General features: G+C 42.0%; 1 protein-coding gene across 2 annotated transcripts in view; it reads right to left on the minus strand.

The window, feature by feature from the left end:
• The window catches only part of frmd4a (FERM domain containing 4A), a 54,849-nt gene that overhangs the window by 15,976 nt on the left and 16,094 nt on the right, over positions 1-22,779 (minus strand). For both annotated transcript variants that reach the window (XM_085359170.1, XM_085359169.1), the window contains exons 2-11: positions 15,988-16,053; positions 11,648-11,742; positions 9,912-10,004; positions 6,938-7,022; positions 4,961-5,017; positions 4,191-4,213; positions 2,513-2,596; positions 2,339-2,404; positions 1,853-1,910; positions 1,523-1,609 (exon numbers count right to left, since the gene is read on the minus strand). In XM_085359170.1, the coding sequence (XP_085215296.1) occupies positions 1,523-1,609; positions 1,853-1,910; positions 2,339-2,404; positions 2,513-2,596; positions 4,191-4,213; positions 4,961-5,017; positions 6,938-7,022; positions 9,912-10,004; positions 11,648-11,742; positions 15,988-16,053 (714 nt within the window). The remainder of the gene's footprint in view (positions 1-1,522; positions 1,610-1,852; positions 1,911-2,338; positions 2,405-2,512; positions 2,597-4,190; positions 4,214-4,960; positions 5,018-6,937; positions 7,023-9,911; positions 10,005-11,647; positions 11,743-15,987; positions 16,054-22,779) is intronic.

A 22,779-nucleotide genomic window follows, 5' to 3' on the forward strand; every position in this document is an offset into this window, starting at 1 on the left:
GGTGAGTATGAAAGGAGAACAAAGTCAGGGTGTCAGCACCAAAGCTTAATGGACCTTGAGTCACACTGACTGTTGCTATGGCAGCTGAATGCTTGATAAGCTGGCACTTCTCAAAAAGTGGCCCCTGCTTCTGTTTTCTCTGTCCAGACAGAGGTATAGTTTGCTTGTTGTTTGTTTGTTTCTCAGCAAAGGTGCTGAAAAAATACTGGATAGAATGCCATGGAAGCTGGCGAAGAAGAACCAGCTCGGTTTTTAAGCAATAGCGTTATAGCATCAGTCTTAGTAGAGAGCCCTTCTAGTTTTTGATGGGAATTACATCGGACAAATATATACCATTGTTTACCTGCCTGAAAAATTTACAGCAAAGAAAAATGGGAGGGAAGGGAAACCTATATGGAAGGTTTTCACTTCACTTAATTCTACATTCTTTTAAACAGTGTGTAAGGGAAGTCTCCTGATTTAAAACTTCAGGACATGTTTTCCTGATAAGTTTATGGCCTCAATTGTTACTTTTTAGTCTACAAAACCTATATATATATATGTATGTATATAAAATTAATGCTACATTGTGATTGAGAAGTTTCTGCTGAATGTATGTTCCAAAAAAGGTGGTAACAACCAAAATGCTCAACTCAGAACTTCTAAATATAAATCCATAAACACATGGGTAGTGTCAAATCGGTTACTTCATATATAAATACCAGTCCATTCATGCTGCACAACTTAACTTTAATTTACAGTGTAAGCCTGTGCTTTATATCAAAAAAGTACACGGTTTGCAACCAATCCGGAGTTTTCTCAGAATGACCTGGTGATGTGAGATACACAGACTCCTTTTTTTCATCACCATGGTTACCTAACATCAAGGAAACCACTAGATTTAGCACACTTGAATGAGACATAATTTCAGGCTTGGTGACTGGAATGCACTAATTATGACACACTCAAAACACGTTAGTGGCAAACAGGAAAGCATTTGGGTGACAGGAAGCATTCGTCAGGATGGTGAGTTCAGTGTTCAGTCCATTTCCTGTCTCTGAGAGTGTGCATCTGTTTGTGTATGAGTAAGGGTCTTAGTGGGCAATCAGTGTGCAAGGACGCTGTTAACACAAATAACATCTTTCGAGACAAAGGTGAACGGCAGAGATCAAGGCTTGAAACCAGTCTGGAAGTCAAAGGTGAGGTAAGAATTGTTTTTGCAGATAACCCACACAGTGAAATGACTGGGAGGAGGCAGAAATAAATTAAGGACAGGATGCAAAACATTCTAAGACTGAACATCTCCAGATAGTAATAATTATACAACATTGTTAGTGCTCTTTGCAAACACAATACATTTGATGACTGAATGGAACAATAGGCGATAGGAACTGTAAAAAAAGAAAGACAGAGAGCTTTCCGTATAAAGCAACATGTTCCCTGAATAAATTCTCTTCTTGGGGTGAAATAAACTGAATTTAAAAAGTGAAGGAGGAACGGTTTAGTTTGTGCGGTAGATAGATCAGGAAGAGCATTATCTCACCTTCCTGGGCTTAACTTTGTCCTGGTAATCATACTGAAAGATGCCTTTATAGCTCAGACCCAACCACCATGGGATCCCCTGCTTGTCCTGTAACACAACAAAAATAACTCAGGAACGGCTGTGCATCTGTGCAAGACTCAAAGGGGAAGAAAGGGAAAGTTAAAGAGAGGTAGAAAAAACTGCACAAATGGAACAGTAAAAATTTAAGTTCCATCATGTATGCAAAAATCCCAACTGGGTGATTAGAGATCCAAAGTGAACAAAAAATGTGTGTGGTGTGCGGTGCATGTGTGAGAAAAAAAAAGAAACGGCAGAGCAGTAAAACTGTACCTTTACAGAATAGTAATGCACTCCATATGTGGGTAGAGACTCTACAATGCTCATATAACTGTGAGGAGCAGAAAGAGAGACATGTAAGGGTTACAGAGAAGACAGCTTTCAATATGCTGGACCAACATAACTAAAAGCATAAGCCCCCTTCACACAAAGCCCCTGTTCAAGGCAGAGTGTTTGTGTCTTTATTCCCCCTCACACGTCTAAGTGAAAGGTACTGTACAAAGACAGAACTGGGGGGAATTGTTATTGTGCTTTTAAGGCTTCAGCAGAGGTAGTCACAGAGCCGATTCAACATCTGCGTGAAGGGTAGAGCTGGCATGGCCATGCCACACTAAACCCCAGTGCAGTTGTGTGAAACACATAATGCTTTTACTGGAGTCACAAACTGGGGTGACACTCCACCAGCCAAAATGTGGGGGATTTCTTAGAGGCGTTACCACCTTATCTCTGTGTGAATACATAAGACATTTACACACTTACTTAACGATTGCCTGCCCTCTACTCTGCCCGCTGAGCTTCTTGTAATGCTCTATGACCCGATCTTCACTGTAGGGGGGTGGGATAAAGAGAAAAGAGGAAAATATCAGCAAGACGATAAACAACATGTGAACTTATAAAACGTTTGGTGGGTTTTTCTGGGTAAAAGTGTCTCACCAGTAAGCCAGTGACGGATGCTCCTTTAGGGCCTGGGTGGGTAGAGCAGGCAGCTTTTTCAGGTCAGACCTAGTTGCATCGTTACTGTGAAAGAAAAAGAGCAGACTTGATCAGCGACACTTATTCTCAACAGTTTCACACAAACCTGGAAGATATCTATCAACTGTAGAAAGGGGACAACTTAAAAAAAGTTGTAAATTAAATATTAAAAAAAGGATTTTCTCCAAGTCTTAAAATGAACTTTAGAACATTTTGGAAGAAGGGACATTTGGTTAAGAGACAGGAGTAAATGTCCACGGTCTAAATGCTTCTGTGGTCTGTCTGAACAGCTGCGGAGAGTAGACACTGACAGCTGGAAGCAGAAGAAAGAAAAGAGCGACAGAAGCTGAGACACAAAGATAAAATAAAGAAAGATAAAAGGCGATACAAAAAAACAAAACAAAACAGGAATGGGACAGGAAAAGATTAAGACTGAGAAAGACTAAATGAGACCGGGAAGCATACAGACAGCTAAAGTAACTTGGCCCCAGATTCAGTTTTCAGACCTCCAGTGGCAGGAGGTCTTAATACCCAACTCTAATCCCCCAGCCTCTCTCCGGCCTCTGCCTAGGCCTCAGAAGATTGGGGAAAGCCCTGGGAACATGACAACCTATGAGCTAAAGCCCTGGCAGAGATCCATCCACCCTGCCCGTCTGTTCCTTAATGTGTGAACACAGCTGTGCGTCTGCATTGACTGATACTCACTATGTAGCTATTTATTAAGTATACCAGTTGGGTGGACAACTTTGGGATACATGATAACAATCTGAAGTGCAAGCTGTGCAGAAAAACATCCAAAAAAATAGTGTTTTGTTCAAATCTTTTTCTTTAAACTGTTAAATGCAGAGAGAAATGAAGCGCTGTTTTACTAAGATTCAATTAAGATTACTGAAACGTAGTCAGATTAACATAAGCCGCACTGAAAATCAGTCAATTTACTGAATTCTTTGGGAACAATATGATATGCATTTAACAAAGGAAATCAGGTGTTTGGCTTGAAAACTGTATTTTAGGAGGAGACGTAAAACTAAAGTTATGATGAGAAATGCAAAGGGCAGGAACTATGAGCTTTTAGAAAAAAAAGATTTATGTGTATGTGTGGGAAGAAAAAGGGTAGGAATGTGAAGTAATGTCTCCAGAGTGTGTCACATTCCATCCCTATTGTGTTTATTTACTCCTTTCACTGGTTGAAATGAGGTCAAAGGTGATTGCTGTAGTAGTATGTTTTTCATGCTACAATAAAGGGATGAGGAATCACATACATTTAAGCCAACATCACACAGATGAATATCAGAAGGGCCACATGAGGTCCCCAGCTCACATAAAACTTGCACATAAATTAGTATTTTTTCCCCTAATAAGTCAAAAATGAAAATATAACCCAGCAGAAAAGAGAAAATCCGAACGGCTCAAAATTGGTAGGAGAAAAATAAGAAAGTGAGGTAAATCAAATTAAAGGCACAGATATAGGTGATCAAGAGGGGAGCAAAGGACCACATCCAGACCATAAACCACATCCAGTCCTTGAAAATGTCAAGATACTTTGTTAGCCGTTAGCATATTTAGTTTTTAGTGGCTTTGTTGCTTTTAACAACCTCAAAAAGGACATAATAGCTATGATGACTATGAGTATACATACCTAGTGAAATCACCTTTAGCCTCCTGTGAAAGAGAAAAAAGGGGAAAAGGAGGTCAAAGATGATAGGACAATTTATACAGGTGGATATGTGAGCACTAAACAGTGGCCATAAAATGTGCTTTTAAGTTTTTTTATGCTGGAATCAAGGAGAAACATTAAACGACCATCTGGAACGAAACTTCTGAAGAGTTACGGAGCAGATACCTGACACTGTGTGTCTGCACCTGCACACGGAGGCCGAAAACACGCACCCACATTACTCAGCCTAGTTTATGTGTAACATGACCTTGCGAACCACGGTTAATTGACTTACCTACTCCGAGAAAGGGACAGGAAAGGGAAAGGGCTGGAGTCGAGGAGGATTTGTGAAGCGTAAGTGCTTCTCTGTGACAACAGCTATTCCTGTCCACCATTTATCTGGTAGACCAAAATTTGTGTTACCAAAGTCAACTGAGGTTTTTAGGATTTGAAACCTCCCAGCGTTACTGCAGATTAACGTCAAATTGATAGCTACATTAGATAATGAGAGTTTAATCGCTCACAATTATTACTGCAGTAGATAATGTGAGTTTAATCATCGTCAATTAGGATCAAAGGCTTGTGGAGATAGTTTGGAGGAAAACTTCAAACGGTTTCAGAAAAGAACAGCCCCTGGAATAACTTGTGGTACACACACCGACACACACACACACACACACACACACACACACACACACACACACACACACACACACACACACACACACACACACACACACACACAAGCTTACTTGGAGAATGTAGGAAGCCAATTCGAAGACAACCTCACTGTCTACTTCAATTAGCTCCTGCAAAAAGGGGAGAAAAGGAGTGAGCAAAGGCCATTGGAGACATTCACAAATAAATAAAACACACTTTGATCCCTGTGGGGGTAAAAAGTGGACATTCCTGAAATGATCACTCATTTCATCAGTCGAGATAAGATGATATTTCCTTTCACTTAGATGCCAATAACCCTTCTTTTTTTCATGATGTCTTCATGCAGAAAGAGATCAAAGATTAGAGACAAAGTGGAGGGGTTTGGGAGAGGGGGTTGAGGGGTTGAGGGTGAGCATGGATGCTCTGGTTTTTGATTACTGAGAACATTTACCAGTGTGTGTTTTAAATGCATTACTAGGGACGCACTGATCTACAGGTATCTGCCAATATCAAACCCTGTTGACTGATATTGTCCTAAGATGGCATTTACCAATGTCAGTGGTCATGGGTATTAGCATTACATATTGCTATACCAACTCAGAATTTAACCATGGATGCATGCATGTTTACTACTGTTATATAACACGTAGATGAAGAGATAAGCAACAAGCAGGGAGAACAGACAGAGACAGACATGCAACACTGGTACAAACATTTGTGATTTAGTGACATGTGGTGCGTTCCTGTGAAAAATTTGCCAAATACTTACTTTGGGAGTAAACATATATATGACATGATATGTGTACATTAACAGAGAGGATTAGTGGGCAGTGAGTAGTGGGTCACCTATCCCAGGAATGTGCCCTTTACAATTCACCTCTTAATTTGATGGAGGATCAAACAGCCAGGATGAAACACTAGACAGAACAAACCTAACGTGGGTGTACCACCCAGTGAGGCTGCAAATCAGCACACACTGTGTGTGTTTGTACTGTTTTTTCACAGCACAGCAGAAACTACAAGAATAGTGACTGCAGGAAGCACATTTATATCTGCTACGCTGTGCTGTTTCTCTTTCTTTTTTGCTTTCCTACACTGGTATTTAGCTAATATGAGTTGTAATAAATGAGCAGATAAAAATTGGTATCTTGATGAAGACGCTTTAACATGTTTACTAGCTGGACTGAGCATGAATCCTTCCCTTTGTGGGACTTTGCCAGCCTTTTTAACCATCCTGAAATATTGCAACTGCCGATATTTGAATGTCTTGCTACATACAAGACGTTTTAGCACAAAGAAAATGAGTCTTTAGACACTCTCACAGTTTTCTACAAGGCTTTATTAGAACATTTCAGCTCAGTTATTTACAGTTTCAGGCTGCACACGCCCTCTTCTGGAAAAATTACATAACTGTTAGATACTGGTGTCTATAAATGTGCTGTATGCTGACCAAACTATAACTAGATGCCCCTGCTTGAATTTTAACCAGTTAAGTGAAGTGGATAGCCTCTCCTTACTCTAAAAAAATGTACCATATTAACTGAGTGGTAAAATAATTCCAAAATCTTTCCTCCTTTAAATTGTCTCTTTAGGCAACTTTCTGGAAGTATGTATTCCAGTGCATAATTTAAATTGTTATTTAAACAGCCAAAGTAATTGTGGCGTAGCGCTGACAGATGGCAATGAAAATCATTTGCTAGTTGCTGAAATGTGGAGCAGCGCATGACATGACGGGTAACAGATGATGCACATGGTTCACATTTTCTGCTTCAGCAAATCAGCACGCAGGACCGAGGTCCAAGCTTTCCTCTTGTGGCATCTCTTCATTTAGAAAGAAAAATGGGCTAAGGAAGTGGCACGCAACATGAAGCCCAGCACTCTATGCAATTTCACCATAAAATGTAACCACTGAAAGCCAAAAATGATTTAAGGCCAGAAGAAAAAGCTTGGCTTTAAATGCAATTTCACAGAGGATTCATATCATTCATATAGCATGTAAAGATAAACCAAAGGAGAAGGAGATGAAACCAGCAGTACTTGAAATGCATAAAAAAAAACTAGCTATTTACCTTGTATATGATGGACTTTGCATTAAGAAAGAACAGTTCAATGGTGGCGTTATCCTTCAGGTAGGATATACTCTCTATGTAGAACCTGAAAACACAGAAGAAAATATAAACACTCCTGCAGCTTCAAAGTAAGCAAGGGTGTTCATTGACCTTCAGGAAACAGAAAGAAGATACATGAAGGAGTGTTTTTTGTGTTTGCTTCAAAAACAGAAGCTAGCATGCAGGAAAGCTATGAAAACGAAACTGTGCAGATGTGACTGAAAGGTTGCAGTGGTGAAAGTGACCAGATGGGGGCGCACCATACCAAAGGCTGATCACTTATGCCAAAATCCTTTCCCTTCCCCTTACACCACATCGCCACAGTGGCTGGCAGTGATTCATTATCAGTTTGTGAGTGTGTGCACATTCCTCAATGTGAATATGCACGCACACACACGCAGATTGAATGTGCACATGATGCACTTCGCTGTGCATCATCAGCAGTGTGCAGTGATCACACGCGCTCGCACACAAACACAGAGTACTACCACACACAGAGATGCTGTCACTTTCTGGCGAGAGAAACACAGTAACCCACTTCTGGCAGAGCGGTGAGCAGGGAACTAACACAATAATGCAGTTTAAATTTAGCTCATGAATGCATGCAAAGCCAGAGGGAAGCTGGAATGGTGCACGAGGAAGCTACTCTCTGGTGAAAACACACATCAAAAAGATTCCATATAGCTCAGCTGCTCTAAAGTGTCACCTGACATCTTCTTCAGAGATGGTAAATCGTTTGCTGTTAATCGTGTCTTTAAACCTAAGCTAAGTTTTACAAACCAAACCACTTCATTCACCCACTGGTACATCACTGGTGGTAAAGCTTGTCATACACAGATGTGAATGAGCTGGGAGTCAAACTGGGAATTGGTGCGATTAGCGGATAAATAGCTTAAATCCCCCATCTGGTGTGCATAAAAGAGTTCAGTTTACTTGATATAGCTCTGTGAACAATGCGATCAGCAAACATGTCCTTATGAATATAAATCGGAAATGCGCGTGTTTATTTCAGTGCTTATGGGTCTATATAGGCATCGAGTGAGAGGGATTGCAGGCAGATCAATAATCGGGGGTGTGGGGGGGCTTAATTCGCGTTACCCATTGAGCTGCAAGAGAGAATGAGAGGTGCTTGTCAATATTCAGTGTGAACATTTAATTAAAGCAGCACGGTTGATGAGACATGCCCACACTGCCAGCACAGCAGCAAGCATGCAAAAAAAGCACCCACTGAATCAGCAGGAGGTGGGCATCTGCCTAGCACTTATTGGGAACGCACGCATCACACAAATACCTCATGAGAATGCAGAAACGTGACATACAGAGAGAAACACGCACCCACACATAAACACACATCATACTTCATATTAGACAAACACACCCCCGCGCATAAACAAACCTTATATTGTGCTTATTAAAAACAATATGCTCAGATTGATAACAGATTCAGGCCTGGCATTTGGGCTGATTGTTGTTCCACTGCAGTCCACAGTCTGGATCTGAATGTGTGCACGTGTAAGGATGTGTTGAGAGCGGGTGTATTCAGTACTGTGACATTTAGAGAGATTAAGGTTAGAGATTAGACGGAACTGTGATGATGAAGAAGGGGGATGAAGCCTCAATGAGGTGTCAGAGTTCACAGTGTCATCGCACTACCATCACATCCTCAAACACCCATTAGTCTGTGTAAATACACACACAGTGACCCTGCACCCCACACAGCTAACCACCAACACTACCACTACAGCTTGTATATGCAGGCTCCTGGGAACAACAGGACCGTTAGTTAACGCAGGTATAAACACAATTAAGATATTCTGACTGTATTGCTGTGGCATTGTGCAATGACGCCACTAAGCAGGATACAGCCAGCGCGCTAAGAATATGCTTTTTCTAAACAGCTCATTTATATCGTGTCTCATGACTTGAGCCACGATATAAATGCCACCATGAAAATGACTCACTGACATTTTGTCCATGCGCATCACTTCGCTTTACACTATTAAACGTTTTATAGCAATGTTGTGCTGGAGAATTATACGGTCCTAGCATTTATATCGATGTAACTCTGACGCAGCTCGTGCACAAACCTGAGCGGTGTAAAGAAAAAAACAGGACAATTCAAAATAAAGCCTTCGTATTTTTCCAATTTTATTTCAGAGGAACCTGTATGTGCATAGGAATGTGTGTTTTTTCATGTCACGTGGATTGCTTTTTTTTTTTTTTTTACAAGCCTATAAAATATATAACACCACTAAATGCAATCATAAACAGCTATATGCTGAATTTTGGTCATGCCTGTGTCTGTATTGCAATTCTTCTGTCCTACAGGAGGGTCGGTGGAAAGAAAACGAGTGAACTGTGGTGCAGTTTTATAATCCTGTCACAGTTGGTCAAAAGAAGCATTTTGTTTTTAACCAAAGAGATGACTACAGTTAAGCAACAGCAAGAAAGTCATGGTGGGCTTATACAAAACAAGGATAATGACTGTGCTGTTCAGTGTTCCACTGAAAAAGGACCTTTTATAAATGAGTTTGCGAGTGTTTTTTGTCAAACAGCTTCAACATAAAGATGCACAGTGCTGATTTCTCCACCTCCCCAAACCCTACCCTTATAGGAAAAAGGTTTCTGGTATTTTGTTTGTTTGTTTGTTTCGAGTACAGTCGCCATGAATCCGATGCTATCTGCATGCAGTGCATTCTGATGAAGTATGAGAGGCTTGCCATTGGCTGAGAGGCCCTGTGGTGGGAAGTAAACACTGCGATCAGAACAATTTCACAGGGGCTTTTCATAACTAATCGTATTAATCTCTTCCTATTATGGCATGAATGTGTGAGTATACTCAAGAACGTACAGACTTCTTTCTTTCGTTCCCACATACATCTGCAATCAGACAATGATTGGTGTGAGGGGACTAACTTGCAGAAGAAAGACTCACCTGACACAGAAGTAGAGGACAATGGGACCAGACTTCTTGGGGAATTCATGTTCTAATACCCTGCGGTCCAGCTGCAGCCAACTAAAATGGCCCCTGATGGGGAAGAACAACCATACAATCAACACTATAATTCAGAGATGTCTTAATATCAAACTAGGGTACACAAAGGTTCATCTCATGAAACAGAACACTTTCTACTTAAGCCATCCCATTTATCTTTTTTGTCACACTTTGCTTGCCTCTGTCCCCCTCTTCTCTTCCCTCCCCTCTCGTTTCTCTCTCTTTGTTTCCAACAGAGAGAAAAACCGCACAGACAGCTTGTCACCCTGGTTACCCTGCATGGTCTCCTGAGCAACTGAGCAACATCTCTCTCAAACTCTCCCTTCTTCTGTTTCTTGTCTCTCAATCTCTTGGCCTCCTGTCCCCAACACGCAGCCTCTTTGACCAGTGAGCGGTCAGAGCTCAGGCGTCTCCTCTCCCCAGGCAAAAGCAACAAATCTACACATCACAGAATTAAGACTCTATAGTGGACAATGCTTCGCTGGACAGACACTGGCAGTAGTCGCTACCATGTAAATACCAAAGAGCAGAGGCCAGTCTTGCTTGACATCAGTGGATGCATGAGATAAAACAAAAACAGAAAGGCAAAACGGCCATGGCGATGTTTGCCTGCATGTAAATCGCTGGCATCACTATCATGCCGTGGCGTTTCTGCCTTTCTAGGTCAGAAAACCCAACAAAGCTAATTTGAATGTCATGTTTGCATTTCAAGCACAGCTCTCATGGCAAGCCTACTGGCAAACACAGACTTGTGATCTTTGCTAGTCCAGAGAAAGATAACCACCCACATCACTTCACTTCACGGTTAAATGTGATCTTCACAGATCTTCATTCTTTGCTTTACCGACAATGATAAAGACAGTTGCTGACAAAATAAATCTGTTTTTTTTTATTTTTTAAATCACTGAACAACAAGAAAAAGACAAATTAGACATGTAAGCTAAACTAGATTTTTCTTTTCAATTTCATAGTTAATTAAGCCTTAACAGGAAAAGTGCTCTGGGAATTCCTCAAGAGAAAACCAATCCAAAACCAAATGCCACATTATTAAAGTGGTGCTTTTGTACACTGTGCTACAACTTAAGTTAATCTATGAGTATATATTTTACATTTAGTCCACCATTATCAGTTTTGTTCACTAGTGCTACAAAGTCCAATTAGTGGGCACACAGAGTAAAATATAAACGGTTGTTGTGGAACGGTAGCCATGTGGAAAAAGATTTTAAATTATACCTCAAAACTGAACGCAATCAAATGTAATTAGAAACCATACCTGCTACTACTCATTATCCTTGACACTAACTCTATAGCATTTATTTAAGGCTTTCTATCTTTGTCATTGGCATCTACAAACACACTGTCCACGACATCAGTGTCCATGACACTGGCTTCAGCCAACCATGAAATCAGAAGCCATGTTCACGTGCACTCCCCTCTGATATCCTTGTTGCTTTGCCTATGTGCACAACAAACAGCACCTGAACTTTGATACTAAATTTGCCTATGATTACACTACTGCTGACCCACATGTTGCTTTAATAACTTTACTGCTACCAACTGTGTATCAGATCTGATGCTGGTGTCATTTACAGTGATCTCATGTTACAGCACTGAAAAAATCAAAACAATTAAGTTAAATTAAAGACTGAGTGACATAATATTTTATTTTAACTTACGTTTCATCTGTGTATGCAATTCCAAAGTACTCCTTCTCCTTTAGGTTGAAGTGAGAGGCCACAAGGTCCAGCAGGTCTTTAGCCATCAGCTTGGGCTGCAGGAAGGAAGATATACGAGTTTGGATTAGGCTAAGGTTGTTTTAATCAGCTGTCATGTGTGTGTGTGAAGTGGTTTGCCACACTGTAGTTTAATTGGAAAAGTAGATGTAGTAAAACTTTATGCTAATGTATTATATCGGCTGTTGAGTTACCGCAATGACTAAGCATTTTGACAAACACCAGGGAGGAGAGGGAAAGGGCCAGAGTGGAGGAGATAAATGAGAGTGAGAGAGCAAGAGAAAGATGGATGGAGTGCGTGGATGTTGCTGACAGTGCAGGTACCCTTCCCCTCCCCTCTCCTTCCTGACCCACACCTCCACTGCAGAGTCACGGCTATGGGCTGAACCACTGTATTGCAGAGAGATGCTAGCACAAGAGCTATATAGCATGCAGATCACCTTAAAGCAAAGCAAGAGTCCAGGGAATGCTGCCATATGCTGCTGGTTTGTCACATCCTGAATAAAAGTGCACCAGTAACTGAGGTTAACCATGGGTGTGCCTCGCTGCCTACATTTACGCGCACAAACACACATGCATACACACTCATCTGCATGCAGCCACAAGACCGTGTTATACAGGCCACTCCCAGCATACAGAAGGAGCACATGAGTTTGTACTGTCTAGGAGAGGAGGGCATGAGGAATACATATTGTCTGAAACCATTTTTCTACACGTGCCCACACACACAACAGCGACATTGTAGTGCCATAGTATCCACACTCTTAAGAGCCTCTTCCTAATGTCCTATAGTATCTACTCACTGCATAGCTACAACTTCAGTGTCATAAGCTACTGAGAGCTATTTAAAGGGAAGGAGGTGATGTCATGCAGACACACACACACACACACTACCACATCTTCACTGACCTAGATCCCATATAATCACGATGCCTACAGTGATCCTGCTACACATAAAGGCTCAGGAGAGATCAGAATTGAAAGAGAGAGCTGAAGGTGAAGTTACCGCATAAGTTGATTCAACCCTATATTCACAGATGTAAACATTTCTATTTAAATGTCTCGTTAAGAGTAAAATTTCCAAATACATATTTACAGAGAGAACAATTGCAAATTTAGCAAAGATAAGATCGGGAATGTCTCTGAATATTTTTTTGTTCTGCGGCTGTATGTTTACATTGCACAAGCAGAGAAGCAGAGGTTAGAGTGATGATTTTCTCTTTGTTTTGGTCCTGATCTGTGTGACTCAACTGAAATTGGTACTCCCATCCAAAACAGGTCTGATTGGCCCTGTCATTTCTTCCAAATGGGAGAGCAGAAACTTAGATGATCTACACTAGAAGTCTTTGAAGCCCTCAACACATTTTATATGTGGAAATTTTAGGTTTTGAAGAGAGGGTATCTTTATGGCATTAGCAGTAATACCTGTTTTGGTTCAGTCTGGGGAACATGCTGCGATGGTCTTTCATTACCACAGAGCAGCCAAACTGCTGTGGCAACAATATCAATTAAACAACATCCATCCCACCACGGTGTAGCAAGCAGTGAGCGGGTAACAGGGACATATTGGCACGTTGTTGGGCAGATGATGGGGCGCTAAAATAAACCCCAGATACGCTGTTAAAAATCAGGAGTGTATTACTGAAGATTAAGAACAACACAGGAAGCATTTCTCTAACCCACCATTTCCACAAGCATGCGTGGCAGCTTATTTCTGGGATTACAGATACCAGATGTGTAATAATGTGATGTAGACAGAGAAAGACAGGCAGTATTGTAAGTGATGCGGTACACTAAACACACCCTAGACATATACAGACCATGCAGACACACATTACATACGCATACACTATGGAGCCATCTATCAGACTGTACAGTTCTCTGAAAGCTTAGACAGCATTACTGCTAATAGATATTTAGCGTGTGCCTCCTCAGCAGCACAGGTAATTAACAACATAAGAATTACAGGGAGGTGTAAGCGAGTAGCAGACACACTAAAGACAAGTGACAAAAAAACGGTTGCACACTTGGCTGGCTGGAAACAAGTCATGGCCCGATCTCTGCAAACACCCAGTAAGGTCTTTGCTGCCTTCAGAGTTGCTCAGATTTATGAGTTGCCAACTGATTTATTAGTTGCAGCCTATCCCCTCTAAGGCTGTCTAAGGTTAAGGCTTTTTGGAGACACATGCTGCATTATTATGATTTTTCCCTGCACAATAACCTCTTCTTATATTTTTTGCTTTGCATACGGACTTAAAGTTTACTGAACTTCTCCTTCATATTATGTAAAAGGACTCAGTGATGTAGAAAAGCAACACTGTTACACAACTGAACCTTATTTACCCTTTAGCCTCGCAACAGTCTAGGCTACGTAAGTAATAGCTTCTGTACTGATATACAATTTCACCGAGAGGTGTGTTTGGTAGTTAGCTTTACATCTTTACAACCTGGTTAATAAGCGCGCTGTCCCTCTGGTACATTGCTCCCTGCCAATGAGGCATTGCTCCACAAGCAAACCACAGAGGGCACGCTATCAGACTGGAGGAAGTAGACAAGGCTAAATGACTCTTCTGGGATTAAACAGCTGGTCAATGTTACAACTCACTGACAGGAGTAGGAGCCTTTCTTCAGATGGTAACTGGCTTGTGTACCTGGCATGCTTACAACAAGTTTCATGAAAACCTCAATGGGACAGACCTGACAATGGCGCTGTTTTACGATCAGGGGAGACTTATAAATAAACACAAATTATAAATAAACACACTGGTTTAGACTGCTTTTGAAATGTGAACATCCAAATCTTTTTTTTTTTTTTTTTGCAAACAAGCGGAGGACTGGACTGCTTTTTAGTTCAGTGGAAAACTTAAGAATAACACTGTGATTCTCTGTGGTCCCACTAACAACTCAATGACCTGCAGAACATCCGCCTAACGGATGGAGGCAAGGACAGGGACTGAGAGAGAAAGAAAGCCAGCAGTTTCCTGATTTATGTGACAAAAGTTTGTTAATGACATCCACTTTTCTGACCTTTTTGCCAGTCTTGTTTCTTCTCACAAACGCGGTTAACACAGCCAATTTTTATCACTCACTCCTTATCCGAATATACCAACAAAACTCTTCACATAAGCACTACATTAAGAAATATTTATGTTAAAGCCCCAAGTTGTCTTTTTATTTTATTTTTATGTACTGAAAGAAACGAGAAGAGCAATAGAGAGGGTGGATGGATGCAAGATAGAGCTGAAACATTTGTATTTGTAAATTGAGATAAAGCAATGGAAAGACAGGTAAAAAGCTAGCCAGCTGTTGAATGAGAAAAGAAGACATGAGGAGCCAAGAGTGGAGAGACAGACAGAGTGACTAAGGAAGAGGAGCAGAAAAAGAAGTACCAATTTGAAAGGGAGGATCAGTTCTGGCAGAGTAATCAAATCAGAAAGTCAGCAGACCTATCCTTGGCTCTCCTCTCCATTTTCTCCTCTCTCTCCCTTTAGTGTCATCTCCTTTTCATTCCTTAGCCCTCATCTCATTTTTCTCTCTCCTTCTCAACCTCCCGAGCTTCTGCGTCAATCGTTCTATTCTCTGCCTGCTGTTCTTCTCCTGTTCCAGGGCAATTACTTTCTTTTGTCTTTCTCTGTTTCAGAGGAATCGAGTAATGGTCAGACCAAAGGGAACTATGGGAGGTTAGGAAGAGTGTAAGGAGCTCCTAATGAATCCATTTCAGTGTATCTAGCCAAGCCAAAAGAAAATAAAAGAATGGCAAAAGTCAATATCATTAGCAATCAATGAAGACCTTTGGTATAGAAAAGAAAGCAGACCAGAGGAGAGTTGCAGCTGAAAGCTGAAAAAGGTAATGGTAAAAACGTAAATGAAAGAGAGGCAGTTTTTTTTAGGATGGTGCTGTTTTTATTCATTACTACAGAGAGGCTTGCTGGGAGAACTAAAGGCTAAAAGCAGAGCCAGGGTAATTGAAGCAAAGGTTTCCATTCAGGACTCGATCGAGTGGAACTGTATGTCAGGATTCAGAGTTTAAACAGGCACTGCAAATCAGTGCTGCGAGCGCAACCTATGTGCGCTTTTATGCATGTGTATGAGAGAGATCAGGGAAAGCATCAAGAAAGCGCAGCGTCACCTACTCCTGACCAAATTTCCCTTCGTCAGCAATAATGGAAGTCACTTGGGACTGCAGACATCACTTCTCCCTAGCTGTAAGGAACTGATAGTCTGTAAAGTGAGAGGGGAGAAAGGAAAGAAAGAACTAGAGGTCAGGAGGAAGACACGCTCACCTGAACGAGGAGCTCCAGCTTCCTGTCGTCCAGCAGATGGACCTGACATCGCCGGCCCTCTGTCATCTGAGAAATAGAAAAAAATGCATGTTTCTTAATATACTTGTTTATAACAGCTCATCCAAACATACACCTGTATCCCACTATTCTACAGAACTACATTGTTACAACTCATGCAACAAAAATTTGGTACATTTCCAAATGACTCATATATTTTGCTCAAATTGAAAAACATCATTGTGCCTCTCATCAATAAGTACAGTATGTAAGCAATACCCTGCATGACAGGCTTGGAGTTTGCATGTGTGTTAGCTCGAGCCATAACAAGGTTAGCTGATCTAAATACACACAATGGGCCTTGCTCTGTTCCTCACGGACATTTTTAACATTCCTCCTTGAGCAGGAAATCCACTATCCATCAGAGGACTAGTGACCAAAGTGAGGGAAGCTGCCTGCTGACAGTGTTCACTGGAGTGTTTGTCTGTTTTGCTGATACCAGGTTTGCTGAATAGAGCTCCAAAAGAATGAATAATATCCGTCTGCCAAGGTCAGGCGTAAACAGTGAAGCAGGTGCAATGATGAAACAGTCAACTGTGGGAAAACACGTGTTAGACCAAATATTTTACACGGCAGACAAAGCCAAGCCGTCTCTGCAAACCTGCCCTAACATTTGCTACTCAAATACAAACAAATCCAGGACCAGGCCTTTAACATTCACTGCATAAACACTGCCGGACATTTAAAGCCATGTGAAGAGGCTGGGTCTCAAGTGTTCTGCATTTTTGGGTGTACGTATGTTTTTCAGCACATGTGGAGATCCTCCACGATTTCACAGGAAGCAGGGACCCTGAGGAACACAAACACCCTTTGGCTCCACCCACGCTTCCCTCAAATCAGGGAGATGGGGACTAGAGAGGTTGGAGGATGGTGTGTGTATTTGGGGGGGGGGGGGAATAAAGAGACGGGGGAAACATCACCATTGTCCAAAACTCCTCTCAAAAAACAGATGCTATTAATCTGAACACAAGTATAACTGGTTTGTAACTCTATCAAGAGGATCATATTGGCCTCCTGAGGCTATTGTAATTTGGTAAGGGTGTCTCCTTAACAAAGTTAGCCTACTTTCTCACCATTTGTGCCAGCTTGCATCGGGGTGAGACTTTAGCAAAGAGACGATGATACCAGAAAAAGTGAGGGAAAGAAGTACCGCAGCACTCATCCCAGTGTGAACTTCCCCAAATCATTACTGGTGGGCGTGTGTGGCTTCTAGTGTCTTTGCAGGGTTCAGCTTACCCTCCCCCTCGCCACTGATCCCCTGTGGTTTGAGGGTTTAGATTGGGTGCACCTGTGCACACAGTCAAGTGACACACAAACCCTTACATTTTCCATCCTTGCCCTTTGTTTTTATCCCCCATCCTCCTGTCCTGGAGTTACATTATATCTCTGAAAACACTATGTGTTTATACTGTACACAGTGATTTTAATTACTACCATAGCTGCTTAGTGGTAGGTTTAGTGGTGCAGATGCAACCAGATGTGAGCTGTACAACAACTCAGAGATGTCAAGCGCAACTAAGGTTGCTGTAAAGGCATAACATCGCATTAATCCACATATTTTTGCTCAATTACTCAGCAAAAAACTAGAGTATAATAATCAAACATTTAAAGTATCCTGTCTGCAGAGCACTTCAAACTGTAATGTGGCATGCACGCTGTCACTGGGACTCAGCTTGAGGCACATGGGAATAGTGCAAGTCTTAATGTCAAGGTAACAAATCACTGCCCTGAGGAACAAAAACTAAGCAGCCCAATCTGGCACAAACAGATGGGTTTTGGCCACAAAACTGCATGAAAATAAATGTAATAAGTCTCTATTACAAGGTTGTTATCAGTAAAGAAGGCTGACAAAAGTAGAAAATGAGGAATTTTCAATATAACACAATCTAGCTGCACCATGAGCTAAATAATATACATTGTTACAAAATGTTTCTTCTTTACAATGCAACTCTTCTGAGAGAAACAGTGGCCAAAGGCACATGTGCTGCTGGCTGCATCACCTTATCCTGTTGTGTGATTCATGATGCATTCAACAAAGCAACATTTCTGACCCCATTAGTGGTCAGGTCTCAATTGGTTAACATGCATCCTCAAGCCTGACTCACCACCAAGAAACGCTGATATTTAAAGACCAGAGATGAAAGTGAGACATATACCACTACAGTGCTGTCTGAAGCAGCCATGTTCACAGTGTTTCATTATTTCTTCGCTGGGGCTGACAGCACAATTACACACACACACACACACACACACACACACACACACACACACACAGAGAGAGAGAGAGAGAGAGAGAGAGTTGACAGTGATGCTTGGTCAGTATAAGCGACCGCAGTAAGGTTATCATTAGTTAGTACCTTGCAAATAAATGCTCACTGCCACTCACAGAAGCCGGCTCCAAGAAGGAGAGAAAAAACAAAAATAATAATAAAAAAATTTAATCCCAGAAAGAAATGAGTCGTGTTGCAGCCAGAAAATCCTCAAAAAACACCCGCTTTTCTGTCCGGCCTAGAGGATGAGGCACATCAGCATCCATGTTTGTGACCATTAGTTAACGTTAGTTGCGAGCTGGCCGTATAATCCCGTCTTCTCACGTCTTCGCCGTTCAAGCAAAAAAATAAATAGGCGCTAATTAACGGCGACCGTGGAGCGTTTTTCAAGCGAGGCTTCTCTCTCATCCCTCCTTGTGGAAAGCACTCAGCTCCACGGTGCTAGTCCTGGACGACCAACCCCCGCCCACCCCCTCCCCACACCTTTCCCTACCGGCACCGTGCACAAACGGCGTGTGAACGTGCGGAACGCGGGAGACCGTACCATCGGTCGGCAACCGAGGGGGACGGCCGGAAGAAGCGGCTGACTGTGCTCCAGTCTGCCTTCACTTCGCCAGCTTTGCTTCTCGCTGTCACCGGAGTTGCTTCGAAAACACGGGAATAATGGAGGCAAGATGTGGGGGCGGGGAGAGGAGGAGATGAGGGGGAATTTTCTGCAGCGGCAGCTCGCAGCCATGAGAAACTGCAGACCTCTCTCTCTTTCCTGATGTGTGAGTGTGTGTGTGTGTGTGTGTGTGTCTGCACCCAAACATCTGTGTCTGCAGGACGGTACTGATACATAACAACGTAAAGTCTGCCTACTTTAAGAAATCCGCTGTGCAGGGGCAGGAGGAGTTGAGACTATCTAATATGAGTGATCACCTTTAAATCAGCATGTAACAAGTGTATTGTGACAGAGCTGCACAAACCTTCAAATGCTGGTTATACCCTGCTAAAAAGCAAACAAGCAGAGGTTTCTGTCTAGACCCTTGGTTTGCGCTCCCTCTCTCTGCCTCTCCCTACAGCTTGTAGCTTCCTGTCTGCGCTTTCAAACACAAATCTTGCTCACAGGTTTGGCTTGCTTGAATGAATCCTGGCCCTTCAGTCCACTGCAGCCGTTGCACTGACTCTCTCTTTTTTTTTGTATGACCTAAATTGGGCACTTGTGTTCACCTTGCACGGCTGGAACAGCAGCCGTTAAAACCGCAAGCTGTTAACATAACAAAATCAGTCTGGTTTGTGGATCCATAAATAGATACTAAGATGTGCAGTGGAGGGTGCTTATAAAAAGTTTGAATGATTCAGCTATTCTGCCTTTTACAACAAGAAGCAGTCCCCGTGTTATGAAAACAGTGTGAGCACCCATGCAAAGCAGGTATGCATATGTGGCACACCTTGTGTACTCGGTGTCATTCTGTTTATTTGAGTGAAATGCAGTTGTGCCATATGTGATTCATTGAAATGCTCTCTTCCCAAACATTTAGCAATATCAAGATGCAATTACATTTTATAAGCTTGGCTTGAAAAGCTTTCTTGCAACCACGGTGTATGCTGCAACCCCAAAATTCAGCTTAGTTTGCTAAATGTAGAGGGTCACATGAGAAACGAGGAGGTGTATCCTTTTCCCTTCTGCCGGATTTTTCTGTTTCTGGATATTTTTGGCCTGCTCCAGACACCGGAAACTGGCCTGTCCAACTTAAACATCTCCAGATGACTCTTTCTTTGGCATTAATACATACAGCCGTCCCCTCATTCTTTTTCTCCGGTCAAATTCACATCTCCGTTTATTGGTAGCTTCCTCAATTTGCTGTGATAAGAGTCCTGTTGTTTAACAGTGCCAGGGAGAGTGAAAGAAGGGGGACAGAGGAGACTAGAAGCAGGATCCTGAACACTTACACTGCATGAGTCTATGAATGATTCCTCCTGCATGGCATGGATGAAGCTGAACCACAAAAAAAAAAAACATAAATAAAAAGGAGGGAAGAAGGGAAGCAAGGCAGGAAGGAACAATAACAGGCAACTGTGATTTACTGAGCCACCCTATCCAGTGTCCACCTTATCTTCCCATACATGCTAACCTCTCCATGACCTACAGACAGTATTGCCAAGAACTACAAAGTGAGAAACACTTGTAGGTGTAACATTTCTGGACCCTGACCGAGCCTTGTTATGGAGCCAGTTTGCTTCTATTCTGGGCTGGGGTGTGGCTGTAATAATGAGGTGCTGATTAAGTATTTTTCTGCAGAGTACCGATCCAAAGGGTAAAGATCTGAATGGCTGAGGTGGGTTTAACAGGGTAGAGTGGGGTTTTAGGGTCAGACAGGGAAACACAGCTGTTGGTCTGTGTTGGGAAAGGTAAGCTATGTTGGTGGAACCCAATATAAACACCGCTGAACGGTTAATTGAAGCAAGATGGAGAATCTCCTCAACCCTAACTGTGGGATGATGTGGTAGGCAATTAAGACTGACACACACACACACACACACACACATACACACACACACACACTCTGTCTTGCTCCGTCTACCGTTGTCTGCTTCTCCCACATATTTATAGAGAGAAAATAAACAGACACTCTTAAACACGTCACTTTGAGAGCAAGCGTGCTGTGACACAAGCACTCCGATGATGATTTATGATGCTGAGATCATTACATCTCAGCAGGCTTTACGACTTGTCTGCAGTTTGAACGCAACAGCATCTACGTATGGTGTAGATTAGATTACAATGCAGAAGAAAAATAAAACATTGGGAATACAGTTTCAGTTCAGTCCAGTAGGTTATTAAAGACCTGATGGAAAAATAATAGCAGGGCCAAATCCTGTCTTCCCCCTCAAACTAGTGTTTCACAGAGTGGCAGAGTGAGATGGAGCAGGGAGGGTCAAGGAAAGGCAGCCAGGAATGTCTGGAGAAAAGACTGACCGTCGAGATCTGTTTTGTTTGTACAAGTGTGTATATGGGAGCGTGCGTGCGTGTTATTGTGTGTGTCTGTGAGCTCCACCCTCACTGCCCGTTAGTGACTTTGGGACTGAAATGTGGTTCCAGTTAGGGCGTTTTTTAAAATCAGAAACATACTGGCACTTCAAACAAACTGGGGATATTTTTGAAGCCAACGCAGCTTTGTTCTTATTTTACTACAAAGCTCCATTCCCAGACTTCCACTAAAAAAAACAAAAAAAACAAGAAAAACAAAAAAACCCCATCCCCCCCTCATTTTAATATAGAATCACAACTCTGACTAAAACTGACAGACGGAGACGCTTATGAATTTCAAAACCCACACGGGCACTTTTAGCGGGAACAGTAAAGACATTGGGAATAATGCTGTATAAAAGATTTTTGCAAGATCCAAACTTTTGTTGTGTTGAAGTCACACCAATCCACCTCTGCCTTCACATCTTAAGTTCAACCTCGCTGCCATTTGCACCCTTAGGAACCTCGATTCCAAACGAACTGAAAAGATAAGACTTTTGCCTTTTCTTGCTTCATGGTGAAAACTGCCAGAAAGCATTTCTGCTACACACACACGCACGCACTCAAGAAAAATGTACATTCATCGACAGATCAAAGTGTCATCAAAGGGTCTCTAAAAAATATGCACAATGTGAGCCAGTGGTTTGTGCTTCTTAAAAAGATTGTGTGGATAAGAGAAACAAAAATAACACATGAAGACACAGCAATAGTTTTTTTTGTGCTGGTAGAGTTAATCTGAACATGCCTTGCAGTCATAACATTAAACTTCACCTTGTTCCGCTTGATTCCTCATGAAATTTTTCTTTTTATTCTTTGCAGATTACACACTGAAAGGTCACATTGCCTAATCCCAAAATAATGAAGTCCTTTCTTAACCCCCACCCCCTCCCTCCCCAATCCTTGCACACCTATGTTGTTCCTGTAACAGTCAGTTGTGTGGACTTATCACTTTATGCTTAATTAGCTCCTCCTCCTCTTTGTTTCAAGCCCGTATCATCCTTCTGTTTGTCTCAGTTCTTCCATTTCCTTTTTTTGGGTTTTGTAAATCCTTTATATACATTTGTTTCAACTGCACTTTGTGGTTGAACAAAATTTTGGCCTCACAGACGTACACGTGTGCATGGGCGGCTCACTCACAGAACCAGCAGTTATATTTAAAACTCTAAAACAACACCACAGTCTCCTATGATTACATCCAAGCAAACAAGCACAATGCGGTGATACAGCGCCACAGTGCGTCAAGTATAGGAGGGAATGGCCGCAGGCTGCTTTGATTATTCAGTTCGAATTTTTTTTTTTATGAAAATGAGATGTACAGAAAGTGCCAAAAGGGCTTAATCCACTTTCTAAAGGTGGCTCCCCCAGTTCATGAGTCTTTTCATGTCTTCTCTTTTAGATGACTTTTCCCTGTCAGGTTTATTGGAATGGACCGTACAGTCTATCTGTCTGTCT

This window comes from Diplotaxodon limnothrissa, linkage group LG7 (genome assembly GCF_057381915.1).
Source record: "Diplotaxodon limnothrissa isolate DT_005_m linkage group LG7, D_limnothrissa_male_GT1.1, whole genome shotgun sequence".
NCBI classification, from domain to species: domain Eukaryota; kingdom Metazoa; phylum Chordata; class Actinopteri; order Cichliformes; family Cichlidae; genus Diplotaxodon; species Diplotaxodon limnothrissa.